We start from the raw sequence: 16,959 nt of genomic DNA, 5'->3' as shown, positions 1-16,959 counted from the left end.
AACCTAAGGCCTGCATTTTTCCCGCATCAGGAGGGCTCGGCAGAGAGGGCGGGGGCGGTCACGAACGGCTCCACGCCGCCATTTTACACGAGCCGGCCCAGCGTAATACATGAGTGGTAGCGCTGAGCGCTACCTGTGCGGGCAGGGGGGGAAGGAAGAGTCGGGTCCAGCGCTCTTTCTGGACGGGCAGCATAAACTTGAAATGAATTACTTTGTTAATGGCCTTAATAGGCCTATCAATTAATGGTGGGTGCGCAGCCAACTCCAGCGCGCGCCCGCTGAACGAAACATTGTGAGACGTTGGGACGTACACCCGACATCATCGTGCATCATTTTACACCCCAGCGTGTCTGGCCCGCCCCCGCATGCCGACTGAAAAACCCTGGCCTAAATATAGTGCATCTACCAGTTCCACAGCACATGTGACTCCTTCAAAGAACTCCAATAAATTGGTTAAACATGATTTCCCTTTTACGAAACCATGTTGACTCTGCCTGATTGTCTGGAATTTTTCTAAGTGCCCTGCTATAACATCTTTAATAATAGCTTCTAACATTTTCCCCATGACAGGTGTTAGGTTAACTGGCCTGTTGTTTCCTGCTTTCTGTTTCCCTCCCTTTTTGAATAAAGGAGTTATATTTGCTGTTTGCCAATCTAATGGAACCTTCCCCGAATCTAGGGAATTTTGGAAATTAAAACCAGTGCATCAACTATCTCACTAGTCTCTTCTTTCAAGACCCTAGGATGAAGTCCAACTGGACCTGGGGATTTGTCAGCCCGCAGCCCCAACAATTTGCTCAATACCACTTCCCTGGTGATTGTAATTTTCCCAAGTTCCTCCCGTCCTTCCACTTCCTGATTTACAGTTATTTCGGGATGTTATTTGTGTCCCCTATCGTGAAGCCCGAGCACAATACCTGTTTAACTCATCCGCCATCTCCCTACTTTCCAATCTTCTGACCTGCCACCCGTCTTTGCATAATTATACGCTTTTTCTTTAAGTTTGATACTGTTTTTAACTTATTTAGTTAACCACGGATGGTGGGCCCTCTCCTTAGAAATTTTCTTTCTCATTGGAATGTATATATTCTGTGAATTCTGAAATATCACTTTAAAAGTCTGCCACTGAACTTCTATTGACATATCCCTTAACCTCATTTGCCAGTTCACTTTAGCTAGCTCTGCTTTCATGCCCTCATAAATGCCCGTATTTAAGCTTAAAATACCAGTCTTGGATGCACTTGCTTCTCTTTCAAAATGAATGTAAAATTCAATCACATAATGATCACTGCTATCTAGGGGTGCCTTCCCTATGAGGTCATCAATTAATCCTATCTCACTGCACAATACCAGGTCTAGTATAGCCTGCTCTCTGGTTGGCTCCAGAACATGCTGTTCTAAGAAACTATCCTGAAAACATTCAATGAACTCCTCATCTACGCTATCTTTGCCCATCTGATTTTTCCAGTCTACATATAAATTAAAATAACCCATGATTATTGCTGTATCTTTCTGGCAAGCTCCCATTATCCCTTCTTTTATACGCTGTCCGACTGCATAGTTACAATTAGGGGGCCTGTACACAACTCCCACAAGTTCTTGCTTTTATCATTCCTCATCTCAACCCTCCAACATCCTGGTTTCCTGAGCTTGGGACATCCCTCCCTAATGTGTTAATACCATCATTAATTAATAGAGCCACCCATCCACCTTTTCCTAACTCCCTGTCCTTCCTAAATGTCATGTACCCTTCAATATTCAGCTCCCAATCTATATCACCCTGTAGCCATATCTCCATAATGGCTATCAAGTCGTACTTATTTATTTCTATTTGAGCTTTCAGTTAGACTGTTTTATTTTGAATGCTACGTGTATTTAGATACAGAGCCTTTAGTTTTGTTCTTTTATTATTTTTGAAGCATCTAGCCTTATCTGCTGATTTACTCTCTGTCCCATCCTGTCACAGTCTGTTAATCATCTCCCATAGTAATACCTGTCTCTCTTGCCTTGTCTCTACTCTTTGGTTTACTACATCTGTTCAAATTTAATCCCTTGCCCCCACTATTCAGTTCAAAACTCTCTCTATTTCCCTGGTTAGGCAGCTCACGAGGGCACCAGCCCCAGCACGGTTCAGGTGTAGACAGTCCCAGCAGTACAGATCCCACTTTCCCCAATACAGGTGCCAGTGCCCCACAAACCAGTGCCCAATTCTCCCACACCAGTCTTTGGGCCACGCATTCAATTCTCTAATCTTATTTGTTCTATGCTAATTTGCGTATGGCTCAGGGAATAATCCAAAAATTATTACCTTTGAGGTTCTGCTTCCTAGTTGTTGCCTAGCTGTACATACTGACTATGCAGAGCCTCCTTCCTCATCCTGTCTATGTTGTTGGTACCTAAATGGACTATGACCACTGGATCCTCTCCCTCCCACTGCAGGTTCCTCTCCAGTCCCAAGCAGGTGTCCCAAACACTGGCACCGGGCAAGCAACAAAGCCTTCTGGACTCTCACTCTTTGCTACAGAGAACAGTGTCAATCCCCCTCACTATCCTGTCCCCTACTAGCACTACATTCCTTTTTGCTCCCCTCATTTGGACGGGTCCCTGTACCATGGTCAGTTTGCTCATTCATCCTGCAGCCCCCACACTCTCATCCAAACCAGCTGAGAGAACCTCAAACCTGTTAAACAATTGCAGAGCCTCACGCTCCTGGACTCTGGGTCCCCTTACCTGCCTCACTCGCAGTAACACCCTCCTGTCCCTAGCCACTGACCCAATCAGAAGACTCTATTCTAAGTGGTGTGACTGCCTCCTGGTATAAATCATCCAGGTAATTTTCCCCCTCCCTGATGTGTCGCAGAGTCTGCAGCTCAGTCTCCAGCTCAATAACTCTGAGCCAAATTTCCTCAGGCTGAGTTATAGGTATTAATTCAGTTAAGATGTTCTGATGATGTCATAAATATTTCTGAATAGCAATAAGACCCTAAGAAGGAGGAACTGCTTTAAATGCACTGGCAGCCATTTATTGTTATTCCTTCTAATATCTAAGTCCCAGGTGGGACTTGAACCTACAGCTTTTGGTAGGGACACTACCACTGTGCCACAAGACAGCAGGGCAGATGCTAGACAAACAAATTAAAAATTTAAAAGGTGTGAAGTGACTCTTTACCTACACAAAACAAAGCAATGTTTAACACAAAGATAATCTATTAGTGACCATATTTATTTGGCCTGCTTTACCTCACTGCTGGTTTGATCAGAATGGCCCTGAACATTTTCTCTTCTGGAGTTTTCTCCACATCAATTGACTGTATGAAGGAGTGAAAACCAGCCAGTACAAAGCCCTTCTGGTAGAGTTCATGTAGTTGAGTGGGAAGATCATGTAAGGAGGAGAGCTTAACTGCAGCTGAGTCTGTTATTTCTGGAGAGAAACCACATGAGACAGAAAGCAGAACATTAGAAATACATAGAATTAACATTAGTAAGTCATCCGGTGACCCAGAATATTTCCACACTATTTTTAAACCAAGAGTTTCCCCAGAATAACACTCATCCTGTTGCACTACAGTCTTCCATTGCCTTTAAAAATATCAGCAATCGTTTGCAGCTTTAAAAGAATCATGTCCACAATATGTAAAATATAAATGTATATCCGAAGAATTAAATTCTGAGTTCACCTATTATTCAAAACACTTTCTAAACTCATTTACATACTGTTAAACAAAGATTAACTGCAGCTAATTAACATCTTTATATTCATTGCAATTAATTACCATGTTCTGAGGTTGTGGAACTATCACCAACATTCACAGAAAGAGCCTTTTCAGTTTAACTATAATGCATTAGCGTCAAGAGTACAAAGAGACCTATTTTCCTTACTCAGTTCTCCTCACAATAGGGTACTGTGAAGCGAAATTGATCTCTCCATGTCTCTTTATGAAAGACCCTTCTAACACTGTCATCTCTACTACTTAACTGGTAAGACATTCAAACTTGGGAACAAATTCAAAAATGTACCTAAATCTATATGGTGTCCAACAGCATTGAACCATAGGACAGGAGGAGGCCATTTGGTCATTCTTGTCTGCACCAGCTCTTTCCTAGAGCAAAGTTGTCCAACCTACACAACCTAGCCCTCAAAACCCAGGAATTACAGACTCAGTTCAGTTTATATTTATTACTTGCTGGTTTGGCCGGTTTCTATTTTTTGGGTCTCAACAAGAATTTGGCATGGAGCTGCTTTTAACACTGTTGCTTCATAGGGGATTAAATCAGCTAACTGTTGGTATCAATAGGTACATGCAGATTAATAGGAACAAAGAGATAAACTTTTTAAGTCAGAAATTCATTGCCGGAGCTCTGAACCACTGGCCACTTCCTGTGTGGCTGACACAGCTTTGCTACAATGGCACAGGAAGGTGTGTCTCCCCCACACCTCTGCGCCGGGAGACTGTGAAGGGACACTAACCTAACCTCATACAACACAACCAGCTGATGTGACATCAGGATCTCAAATTTAATCAACAAATGTGCCAGCAGCTTCAAAAGGTTGTAGTAAGAGATTGTGCCTTTGATGTGGTTTCTGCTTTTCTTTATTATCCTCCTCACCACGTGTGGACATTGCTGGCTAGGCCAACATTTTTATTGCCCACCCCTAATTGCCCTTGAGAAGGTGGTGGTGAGCTGCCTTCTTGAACCGGTGTAGTCCATGTTGTATAGGTGCACCCACAGTGCTGCTAAGGAGGGAGTTCCAGGATTTTGACCCAGTGACAGTGAAAGAACAGCGATATATTTCCAAGTCAGGATGATGTGCGGCTTGGAGGGGAACTTGTGGGTGGTGGTGTTCCCATGCATCTGTTGCCTTTGCCCTTGTAGGTGGAAGAGGTTTGGAAGGTGCTCTTGAAGGAAAGTTGACACGAGCTAATAGGATTACAAAGGTTCTTTTTCGACATGACAGAATGCAATTTTTTTTCTCTCAACCTCAATGAGAATTTGTTTGATGGAGGCTTTTATTAGTTGGTGAAAGATTTACATTTTTCCCAAAGAATGTGAAATTTATCCCATTAATATTGCATGGAATCTGAAGACTGTACATAGTGCATACTGGATGAATTGCTATGTAGGATACATGTCGGGGAGGGGGGAATGTTGCGTAGGGCAGTGCATAGAGGTGACATTGGGTGGCATGTGGGAATCTGAGGTGATATGGGTGAGGTTTATGGGGCCTTTAAACAATATTAGGAGCCGTGCTGCCGTTGCCGGGAACCGAGGCAGGCCTTCTCACCAGCCCATTTCTACACCGCCGCTCCTCTCACACTGGTTCACGGCTTACAAACTGTACTGTGAACCTGATCCCTGTGTGGAAAGACAAAAATGCATGTGAAGTCACACATGGGTCAGGTGTGCAGTTTTGGAGCTGTGAAAGTGCACAGGTTGGGATTTCCCAAGCCCAGACAAAGATTCAGTCCAGGGACTCACTACAAGAACATAAGAACACAAGGATTAGGAGCAGAAGTAGACCATTTGTCCCCTCAAGACTGGTCCGCCATTCAATAAGATCATGGCTGATCTGATTGTGGCCTCAACTCCACTTGTGTCAGCCCCCAACCTTTAACTCCCTTGTCGATCAAAAAATCTATCTAACTCAGACTTGAATATATTCAATGACCCAGCCTCCACTGCTCTCTGGGGAAGAGTATTCTACAGACTAATGACCCTGAGAGAAAAAAAATTCTCCTCACCTCAGTCTTAAATGGGAGATCTCTCATTGTTAAACTATGTCCCCTAGTTCTAGATTCCCCAACAAGGAGAACATCCTCTCCGCATGTACCCTGTCAAGTCCCCTCAGGATCTTATATGTTACAATAAGATCACCTCTCATTCTTCTAAACTTCAATGAGTATAGGCCCAACCTGCTCAACGTTTCCTCATCAGATATCCCCTTGATCCCTGGAATCAGTCAAGTGAACCTTCTCTGAACTGCTTATAATGCAATTATTACCTATCATAAGTAAGGGGATCAAAACACAGTACTTTAGATACGATCTCATTAAGGCCCTGTACAGCTTTGGCAATACTTCCTTAGTTTTATACTCAATTCCCCTTGCAATAAACGATAACACTCCATTTGCTTCCTAATCACTTGCTGTACCTGCATGCTAGCTATTTGTGATGGTGTACCAGGACACTCAGATCCATCTGTACCATGGAGTTCTGCAGCCTCTCTCCCTTTAGATAATGTGTTGTTTTTCTATTCTTCCAAAGTGGTCACGTTTACATTTTCCCACATTATACTCCATCATACAAATTTTTTGTCCACTCATTTAACCTATCTAAATCTTGTTGTAGACACTCTGTCTTCTTGACCATTTACTTTCCTACCTATCATTGTGTCATCAGCAAATTTAGCCACCATACATTTGGTCCCTTCATCCAAGTTATTGATGTAGATTGTAATAGTTGAGGCCCCAGTACTGATCCCTGTGACACTCCACTAGTCACAGCTTGCCAACCCAAAAATTACCCAATTATTCCCACTCTCTGCTCCCTGTTTGCTAACTAATCCTCTATCCATGCTAATATGTTACTCCCTACACCATGAGATCTTATTTTGTGAAGTAACTTTTGATGTGGCCTTATCAAATGCCTTTTGGAAATCTAAGTTCACCATATCTACAGATTCCCCTTTATCCATCTTGCTTGTTACTTCCTCAAAAAACTCTAATAAATTAGTCAAGCATGATCTCCCTTTCACAAAACCATGTTAACTCTGCCTGATTTTATTATGATTTTCTGAATGTCCTGCTATCACCTCCTTAAAAATGGATTATTGCATTTTCCTTATGACATACATTAGGCCATACAGTTTCCTGCTTCCTGGCTCCCACTTTTCTTGAATAAAGCTGTCACATGTGCGATTTTCCAATTCGCTGGGACCTTTCCAAAATCTAGGGAACTTTGGGAGATCACCATCAATGTATCTATCATTCTCTGAAGCCAATTCCTTTAAGACCTGAAGATGAAAGCCATCTAGTCCTGAGGACTTGGTAGCCTTTAGTTCTAATAGTTTCCCCAGTACCTTGTCCCTAGTGATTGTGATTGTTTTAAGTTCCTCCCTCCTTGTTACCTCTTGATTTTCAACTATTCTTGGGGTGTTTTTTGTGTCTTCTACAGTGAAGACAGACACAAAATACATTTTCAATGCTTCCACCATCTCCTTGTTTCCCATTATTAATTCACCAGTCTCACCCTTTAAGAGACCAATGCTCACTTTATAATCTTTTCCTTTTATATGTTTGTAGAAACTCATTTGATGTTTTTATATTTCTAACAAGCTTTCTCTCGTAATCTAATTTCACTCTCCTTATTTTGTTTGTGTCATTTTCTTAGTAGTTTCTAAAATCTGTCCAATCTTCTGACCTACCGCTAACCTTTGCAGTATTGTATGCTTTTTTCTTTCAATATAATACTATCCTTAACTTTGTTAGTTAGCCATGTGCATTCTTCTCATAGAGTGCTCCTTTCTTAATGGAATATGTCTTTGCTGAGAGTAATGAAATATCTCCTTAAATGTCTGCCACTGCTCCTCTATTGTCTTACACTTTAACCTATTATCCAAGTTCACTTTAGCCAACTCTTTTTCTTCATACCCTTGGAGGGGAGGGGGGGTAGTGGGGCATGATTTGATCAAAGTTTTCAGGATATTAAGGGAATAGATAGAGTAGATGGAGAGAAACTATTTCCTCCTTAGTGGAGTCTCAGACGAGGGGGCATAGCCCAAATCTTAGGGCCGAACTTTCAGAAGTTGAAATTAGGAAACATTTCTACACATAAAAGATGGTATAAGTTTGGAATGCTGTTCTGCCAATGAGAGTTGGTGCCAGACCAATAGTAAATTTTAAATCCGAGATTGATAGATTTTTGTTATCCAAATATATTAAGGGATGTGGGGCAAAGTCAGGGATTTGGAGTTAGGTCATAGATTTCACTGAATGGTGGAACAGACTCAAGGGGCTAAAAAGCCTCCTCCTGTTCCTGTGATACAGTTTGTCTTTAGGAAGGCAGGCTGGCCATACTATATAGTCTGCAAACAATGCGGCCAGGCCTTCATGCAAAGCACAAGAGGCCGCAGGCAGCATAGAGGACAGAGAAGCACTGTTGAAGCCACTTGGAGCAATGAAATGAGATGGGTGCATGAAGTTTGTGTGTTGCCCAGCTTGATCTGAATGGATGCAGGCAGGTTGGAATTCATGACCCCCATGCCCAAAAACTGGGGCATACCAATTTCTAGCCCTATAATGTAGGCACTATATCCAATTATGTGACTCCCAAAAACAAAGATTGCATATGTCAAACCTACAGGTATCTGTGGGTGTGATTCATGCATTTGCATGAAATTCCTCTGCTCACCACTTTAAAGTGATCAAAATATGTTTTAGATAAAAGAGCAAAATGGAGAAATTTTATATAAACTTGTTAATGTGGTAATGTCCAAAAGGTACAAAATCCTGCTGGTTCCCTTTTTTATACTGTTAGGCACAAAGCCAACATCAACATCTTCAAATAGTTTACCATTCCTGGGACTGGTGCATTGGAAAATACCAGTTACTAAAAGTTGGATATCTCAATGCAAATGCACTTGTATGTTAATATTCCATAGTGTGACTTCAAACTACACATTTCTTTGTTTCAAACTACAACATCTCTGTCTTTTCAGACAAACATACCTTCCAAATACATCATATCAAGTATATAGCTGATCAGATATTTTATGCCAGATATTCAGATTCCATTGTTATATTTGTCACTTACATCCGCTCCGGCAAGTTGAACAGTTTCAGAGCTGTCATCATGAGGAAACTTTAAGAATGTGCTTTATGAACAGCAAGAGAGACTCAAGCTGTAAACATCTTAAGTTGCACTTAACCAATCATCGTCATTGTTTCCTTGTATTTTAGGGATTGACTAAGGGTCAGTGCTATTTATAAACAACTAGAAACTTTGCTACAGTGTATTAAAGCACAATATGGTAATTTTTACAACATGTACTCAAGGGCAGATCTTTGTGCCCGAGGAGTGTGTCTAAGGAATTCAGACTCGGAAGTGAGTATATTGCTCCTTCTTTCCTCGATGGCAGAGAACCCTGTGGGATGTTTTAATCTCCACAACTGATATGCACTCCTGGTATGTACAGCACCAAGTCTGCAGCATAAATTTGTTAAATCTGCCTTTTCCATCCAAATCCTTTAAATCTTACAATCATCTATTTAGGTCTCTTTAGCAGACAGCTCTAGGTTGTATGGAATGTAATATTACAGGGCTGAAGCTAGTTTTTTTTATCTGACTATACTCCTGAGAAATGCATTGAGGTATTTTACTATGTTAAAGGTGCTCTATAAATGCAAGCCATGTTAAACAATCACATCACCCTTCTCTGCTCCTGCCTCAGTTGATAGGCTGCTGAAACTCTCCTCCATGTTTTGTCATTGTCTTGACTATTCCAATGCTTTTCTGGCCAGCCGCCCACTTTGCACCATTTGTAAGCTTGAGTTCATCCAAAGCTCTGTTGTCCATATCATAACTCACACCAAGTCCCATTAACCCATCACGATATGCTTGCTGATGTACATTATCTCCCAATCTGGCAGCAGCTCGATTTTAAAAATCTCATCCTTGCTTTAAAATTCCTCCATGGCCCACCCCTCCCTATCTCTGTAACCTCCTCCAGACTAACAATCCTCAATCTCTGTGCTTTTTCAATTCTGGCTTCATGTGCATCCACAACTTTTATCATTCCATTATTGGTGGCCATGCCTTCAGGCTGCTTAGGCCTAAAACACTAGTATTTCCTCCCTTAGCTTCTCAGCCTCTACCTCTTCAATTAAGATGTTCCTTAAAAACTGTCTTTTGACACCTGTCCTAATATTTATTTATATGACTCAATAGCAAATTTTTATCTGTTTGTGCTCCTATGAAATGCTTTGGACTGTTTTACTATATTGAAGGCACTACATAAATGCAAGTTTTTTCTGCAATGGAATTAGAGAGTGAGTTTTTGAATTAATTACATCCCTTGCAATCAGTATGACTGATTGTGAAGAAGTCCCTTATAGATTCAGAATTTTTCAATCAGATGACCAGACATCCTTTCACTAACTGCCAGATAAAAGTTATTAAGAGTACTAGTCATTTAGTCATAATGGCACAGAAGGAGGCCATTCAGCCCATCAAGTTAATGCCAGTTCACTGTAGAGCAACCTAATCAATCCAATTTCTCCTGCTCCATCCCCGTAGCCCTGCAAGTTTATTTCCCTCAACTTCCTTCTGAATTCATTGATTGTCTCTACTTCCAACACCCTCTTGGCAGGGAGTTCCAGGTCATTACCATTTGCCGTGTAAAAAAGTTCTTCCTCACATCCCCATTGTACCTCTTGCCTAAAATCTTAAATCTGTGACCCCTAATCCTTGTACCAGAACATTTAAACCTGCCATAAATGCATACCTCTTTCAAATCTGCCATCAACTTCCGTTGCTCCAAGGAGTATAACTCCAGCTTCTCCAACCTGACCTTGTAGCCAGAATCCCTCACCCCTGAAACCATTCTGGTAAATCTCCTCTGCACCCTCTCAAGAACCCTCACATCCTTGGCATTTACACTATAACTAGTTCAGTCTAAGGCTGTTTCTCACTGATACTGCAGTCATGTAAATGTAACCTGACGTCAGAGTTACAGCCTGGAGGAAATAGTTCCACTACACACTCACTCTGAAGTCAATTCAGGCCTAGACATTCAACTTGCACTCCAAGCATAGCTTTGGTGCAAAGTTGTTTTGATTGCAATGCAAACTTTGCATAATATGAATACAGCAGAAAAGATTAACTATGGAGATTTCCTCATGGGGTTTTCTCCATCTTTCACCATAAATTCAGCTGATAGACCCATCTCAGCCAATCAAATTTCCACTGATCTTCTGCTAAAGTTTCAGAACCCCAAAGAAATTCCCAACATAACTGTTTTGATCCTAAATCCCATTAACAGCGGATAATTAATTATACTGTACATAAAGACAGTTTATAATTTACAGCACCAGTTATACTTCTTCTGTAATATCAATCATTTTTTTCCTGCAAGGGGAAGAGAAGATAGTGGCTTTAACAGCAGATAATTATTTACATCAACATCTTGCAACTGTTAAAGCATCTGGTTGGAACTTACTGGGCCATAGATTTAATCTGCACATGTGATTCAGATGAGCCAACCCAATGACCTGTTAGTCTGCCCAGAAAACAAAAGTATCTATATTGGGGAAAATTTTAAATCAATTACTCTTTCTGTCTACAGAGCCTGAAGCCACCACAGTAAAATTGACAGCAGGCTCAACATTGTCGATGGAAACAAGCCAAACAGATGCTATTTGTTTTCAAACTGTCATTGAATCCCTGTGAGCTTTCCCGACCGTGTGTAATCCTGAGAATCAGTGCTGGTCAAACTTAAAACCTAAGCTTTCATAAATCAAAAACAACTTCTTCCAAATCTGTATCAATTAATTTACGTCTAGACAATTGCACCCAAGCTTTTTCTGGTGATAACATCAAGGGACTGGTGGTAGTAACTGCATAGAAGCCGTACTTTAGCACAAAAACAATTGTGTAAAAATTCTAAAAACTTTAAATATGGTCAAACCTTGAAAGAATCCATTTTTACATGTGATTCGACATAATTTCAAGATAAAAAATTGCCTTTATCAGTGATGAAAAGTAAACCTGCACTTTTGTGTGGTCTCTATTTACATGAAGATATCACTATCTTCTAAACTGTCACCTAGAATCATAGGGGGAGTTTTTCCAGGCAGGTGGAGATGGGTTGGGTGTGTGCAGGGTGTTAAATCCCCTAAGGTCTCTTCCAGCTTTCACCTCAGCTGGTTTGAAGGCAAGTAGGACAATCTGCTGTGCAGATGTTGTGTAAGTAATTAAAATATTCAAAAGCTCATTACCTTGTGTTTTAACCATGCATTCTGGCTTTAGCAGCTAGCGGACCTATTTCCCAAGCTGCATGGAACAAGTCACCATCACTGAAGCGAGCGCACAGCAAGGAGTGCTTCTTAGTGAAACTGACAGCTTGGGAAGCCTTTGATCAGTGAAACTGAACAGCTGCAGTCATGGCCAGGTGAGAGGCTGGTGCTCTCAGCAATTCTGCTGAGAGAGAACTTTCACTGCTCGGCAGGTAATTGAGGTTTTCAGATGAGACGTTACACTGGGGCCCATTTTACATACTCGGGTGGATATAAAAGATCCCATGGCACTGTTTTAAAGAAGGGCAAGGGAGTTATCCCTGGTGCCCTGGCCAATATTTATCCCTCAATCAACATCACAAAATAGATTATCAGCTCATTATCACATTGCTCTTTGTGAGAGTTTGCTGAGTGCAAATTGGTTGGCGCATTTTTTACAACAGTGACTATGCTTCAAAAGTACTACATTGGCTGAAAAGCGCATTGACACATCTTGTGGCCATGAAAAGTGAAAGTCTTCCTTTCTTTCATGCTAGAATTTTCCCCTCCCCGCCATAAGTCCCGTGGCGGGAGTGGAAACCCGGGGTGTTCCCCGCCGATGAGAGGGGCGGACCGTTATGCTTAGCAATGCCTCCCTGGAGACTCTCCTCCAGGCTGTGGAGGACAGGAGGGTCGTGCTCTTTCCCAAGGATGGGATCAGGAGGCGCACCTGACTCATTGCAGCGGCCTGGGTGGAGGTCGCCGGGGTGGTCAGTGCCACAGGGATGCAGAGGAGGACCGTCCTGCAGTGCAGCAAACACATGGACAATTTAATACTCCCCTCACCATTTTCTGAATCTGTCATGGGGCCTGGGCATCAATGGCAAGGCCAGCATCTGTGTTGATCATCCCGAAAAGCCCTTGAGAAAGTGCTGAGGTGCTACCTCATTGCCCCACTGCAGTCCATAAGGCCTGCTGCTAGGGAGGCAACTGCAGGTTGCTGACCCAGCCACACTGATGGCACAGCCATTGTGTGGGTTGGGGTTAGGGGGTTGTGGTGGGACGATGGAGTAGAGAGCAACTTGTAGATGCTGCTGATCCCATGCCTCTGCTGCCCTTGTACTTCTAGCTGCTGAAGCTCGCAGGTCTGGGGGGTGCTTTCAAAGTATCCTCAGGGACTAGCAGCAGTGCATCTTTCACAAAGCTGCCACTATAGGTCGGTGGTGGAGGGACTGAATGTTGAGGGAGCTGGATTGGGTGCCAACCAAGCGGCTTGCTTCATCCTGAATGGTGTCCATCTTCCTGAGTGCAGTTGGGGCTACCCTTATCCAGGCAAGTGGGCAGTATTCCCTCAAACCTCTCATTGTGCCTCGTACATGGTGGGCAGGCTTTGGGGAGTCAGGAGGTCACTTTCCAGCTACAGAACTAGCATTATACGACCTGCTCCTGCATCAGAAGTGCACACAATCCAATCCATCTATATCTTTATGCAGGAGAACACAGCACACAACAGGCAAGAGATGGAGAAGGCAAGAGGGGGCATGCCCAAGATCGAGTCCCTCACACAATTTGTACAGCAGGCTGCCAATCTGGCAGGGGAGGACTGTGACCATGACTGTGATAACAACGAGGTCTGCAGCCCCCAACCATCCAGTCAGGAAGCATGCATAATCCTTGGAAAATGAAGGTAACTGAGTGCCAAGTTTGAGCCAGCCTAGGCAGTCACTTATTCTCTCCTTTCTCCATTCTAGGTGTGAACTTCAGATGGCCTCAAGAAAGCATCAAACACCAGCCTCATACTTCAGCAATGCCTCCTTTGAGACTCTCCTCCAGGCCTCTCCATTCCATGTGCCAGCAGGAAGAGGGTGAGGCCCTGAAGTCAGCCCCAGTCCACAGGAGACCTCGGAAGAGGACAAGGATGACTTCTCGCCTGCACCAGCTGCCAGCCCAGGGACACTCACCTCAGTGGCTCATAGATCTAGTTTAGGCTCGGGCTCACACTCTGGTGGTCACCACACAGACACGTGTCCATAGCAGGAGGAGGCAGTGACAGCCAAGGTCTCTGGCAGTCAGCGGACTGTTAGTGAAGAGTCAGATGATGGGCCTCTGGAAGCAGTTATGGAGAAGATGCTGGAGTATCAGCAAGACGCAGGGGAACATCAGGCAGAGGTGTCAGAGGTCCTCAACAGAGTGGCATGCAAAGGAGTCCGTCTGCATGCTCTCTGATGTTGTGACTCAAATATGTGAATATGTCAAAATCTCCAAGGGGAGGATGGCAGACGCCACAGAGACCCTGGTCCAGCAGAACACCCAGTTTCTGCTGGCGATGTGCTCAGACCTGCGCTCCATCGCTGTAGCCGTGAGTGAGCTTTTGCAGTGGCTATGGGAGAGGGGAATGGGGCACCTTGACCTCCTTCCAGGTGCCCCTTCTTCTCAAGGAGTCAGGGAGGGGCCTTCAGGCACCCAAAGGGAGGAGAAGCATCAGGAAGATATCTCTGGGGCTTCCACCCAGGACTCTCCAAGGCTCTCTATGCATTCCGACTCCCCTCTGGCAGTGACCCCATCAGCTCCAGCCTCTGAGACTGCTGAGGATGCACCTGCGTCATAGCAGGAGACCCAAAGAAGGCCAGCCCTCCAGGCTTCTGCCTTCCAGTGGACGCCCACCCAAGTCATCACTGACAAGAGGGCACAGTAGTCAGCAGGCTGCCTCCACCTCTGCTGCGGATGTCAGGGAAGCACCTAGACACGGTGGTAGGGGAAGAAAAATTAAGAAGTATTAAGTAAATACTGGTGGCATGGCTGTAAAATCATTGTTTTAGTTTTAGCACCTTTGTAAATATATGAATCATTGCACTTCATGAAGGTGCTGCTGCTTGTGTTATTGCTTGTGTGCATTCCCCACCACCCCCCCTGATTCCAAGGGGGACCAAGGCTGGGTCTATGTCCCCCTGAATCATACCTGTGTATGGAAGCATCGCTCTTTGCCAAGGCTCTCGCGAGCCATGTGTGAGAAGCCTTCCACACACACTATTCCCCTTCCCCCCCACTGCCCTCTAGACCCTATAGAGAGACCTTTGCCTTAACTTGATAATCAGGGCTTCAGTTGTCCAGTTAAACTGACCTTCGGCTCTATCCACTAATGAAGCTTATCCCACTTGGACGTTTTTCTGTTGGATGTCAAGGGTGTCGATATCCTGATCTGCCTTTCACAGAATCACAGAATCTTTACAGTGCAAAAGGAAGCCATTCGGCCCATCGAGTCTTAACTGGCTCTCAGAAAGAACATTCTACCCAGTCCCATTCCCCTGCCTTATCTCCATAACCTTGCACATTCTTTCTTTTCAGGTAGCAATCCAATTCCCTTTTGAAGGCCTCTCAAGAAGTTCATTCCAGACTCCAAACACTCTCTGGGTGAAAAAAAAATTTCTCCTTTAGCTATTATTTTGAATTTGTGTCCTCTAGTTCTTGATGCTCCTTTGAGTGGGAAAAGTTTCTCACTGTTTACCCTGTCCATACCCCTCAGGATTTTGAATTTCTCTACCAAGTCTCCTCTCAGCCTTCTTTTCTCCAAGGAAAACAGTCCCAACCTCTCCAATCTACCCTTATAGCTACAGTTCGTCATCTCTGGAATCATTCTTGTGAATCTCATACGAAAATATGAAATAAGAGCAGAAGTAGGTTATTCGGCCCCTTGAGCCTGCTCAGCAATTCAATAAGATCATGTCTGATCTGTTTGTGTTTCGAATTCCACATTTCCATCTACCCCCGATAACCTTTGATTCCCTTGCCTAACAAGAATCTATCTAACTGTGCCTTAAAATATTCAGTGATCCTGCCTCCACTGCTTTCTGAGGCAGAGTTCCAAAGTCACACAACCCTCAGAGAAAAATTTTCTTCATCTCTGTCCTATAATGGTGACCCCTAAATTTAAAACAGTGCCCCCTAGTTCTGGACTCACCCACAAGAGGAAACATCCTTTCCATGTCCACCTTGTCAAGACTGTTCAGGATCTTATATACTTCAATCAAATCACCCTTCACTCTTCTAAATTCCAGTGGAAACAAGCCCAGCTTGTCCAACCTTTCATCATAATTCCAGGTATCAATCTAGTAAACCTCCTCTGAACCATCTCCAACGCATTTGCATCCTTCCTTAAATAAGGAGACCAAAACTGCACACAATATTTGAGACGTGGTCTCACCAATGCCTTGTATAACTGAAAGATAACATCCTTACTTTTATGTTCAATTCCTCTCATAATAAAATATAGCATTCCATTAGCCATCTTGATTACATGCTATACCTGCAGACTAACTTTTTTGTGAATCGTACATGAGTACACCTAGATCCCTCTGCACCTCAGAATTCTGCAGTCATTCTCCGTTTAAGTAATACTCTGCTTTTTTATTCTTCCTGCCAAAGTGAAAATCTTTGACTGCAGATGGTGCGCATGATCTTCCAGACAGTATCCAACACCATTTATTCTCCTCTTGTAATCCACTCCCCCCCACTTCAAGCCTTCCTGGTTCACCCCCCTCGCCACCTTCAAGGTTCACACCACCACTGCGCCCTGCCCCCACCCCCCCACCCCCCCAAGCCTTCCTGGTTCACCCTCCCCCCACCACCCCCAAATTCGAGCCTTCCTGGTTCACCAGCCCCCATCCCACCCCCAATTGTCTCCACAGCACACACCATATCTGGGGCTGTGTGGTCCTCCAGTAAGAGCTTTTAACTCTTTCGCCAATCCACATGCCACGTTTGTCCAGTCGTGAATTGGATGGGCATGAATTCCCGCTGGAGGGGCGGAAGGTATGCCGGGGGCAGCAGGAAGATTCCAGTCTGCAGCTGTTTTAAATATCATTCATTCGATGTACATTCGGTTCCAGGTGCCCTTCAGCAGGAAAGGTGGCCTGCTATGACAGTCAGGACAGCAAATTCCCACCGTCATTTCTCACCATCAGGAAACCGA

The 16,959-nt window shown here is 43.7% G+C and overlaps 1 protein-coding gene across 4 annotated transcripts in view; it reads right to left on the bottom strand.

Annotated features, from left to right (window-relative positions):
• The window catches only part of LOC144678719 (raftlin-like), a 130,763-nt gene that overhangs the window by 76,180 nt on the left and 37,624 nt on the right, over positions 1-16,959 (bottom strand). For 3 of the 4 annotated variants that reach the window (XM_078538547.1, XM_078538548.1, XM_078538550.1), the window contains one exon: positions 3,241-3,421. In XM_078538547.1, the coding sequence (XP_078394673.1) occupies positions 3,241-3,421 (181 nt within the window). Of the gene's footprint in view, positions 1-3,240; positions 3,422-8,811; positions 8,870-16,959 lie in introns of those variants that run through there. The other variant, XM_078538551.1, reaches the window with a different exon arrangement.

This window comes from Cetorhinus maximus, chromosome 3 (assembly GCF_964194155.1).
Source record: "Cetorhinus maximus chromosome 3, sCetMax3.hap1.1, whole genome shotgun sequence".
Lineage (NCBI taxonomy): Eukaryota > Metazoa > Chordata > Chondrichthyes > Lamniformes > Cetorhinidae > Cetorhinus > Cetorhinus maximus.
Note: the sequence above shows the minus strand (reverse complement) of the source record. Positions and strands in the feature narration are given on the sequence as shown.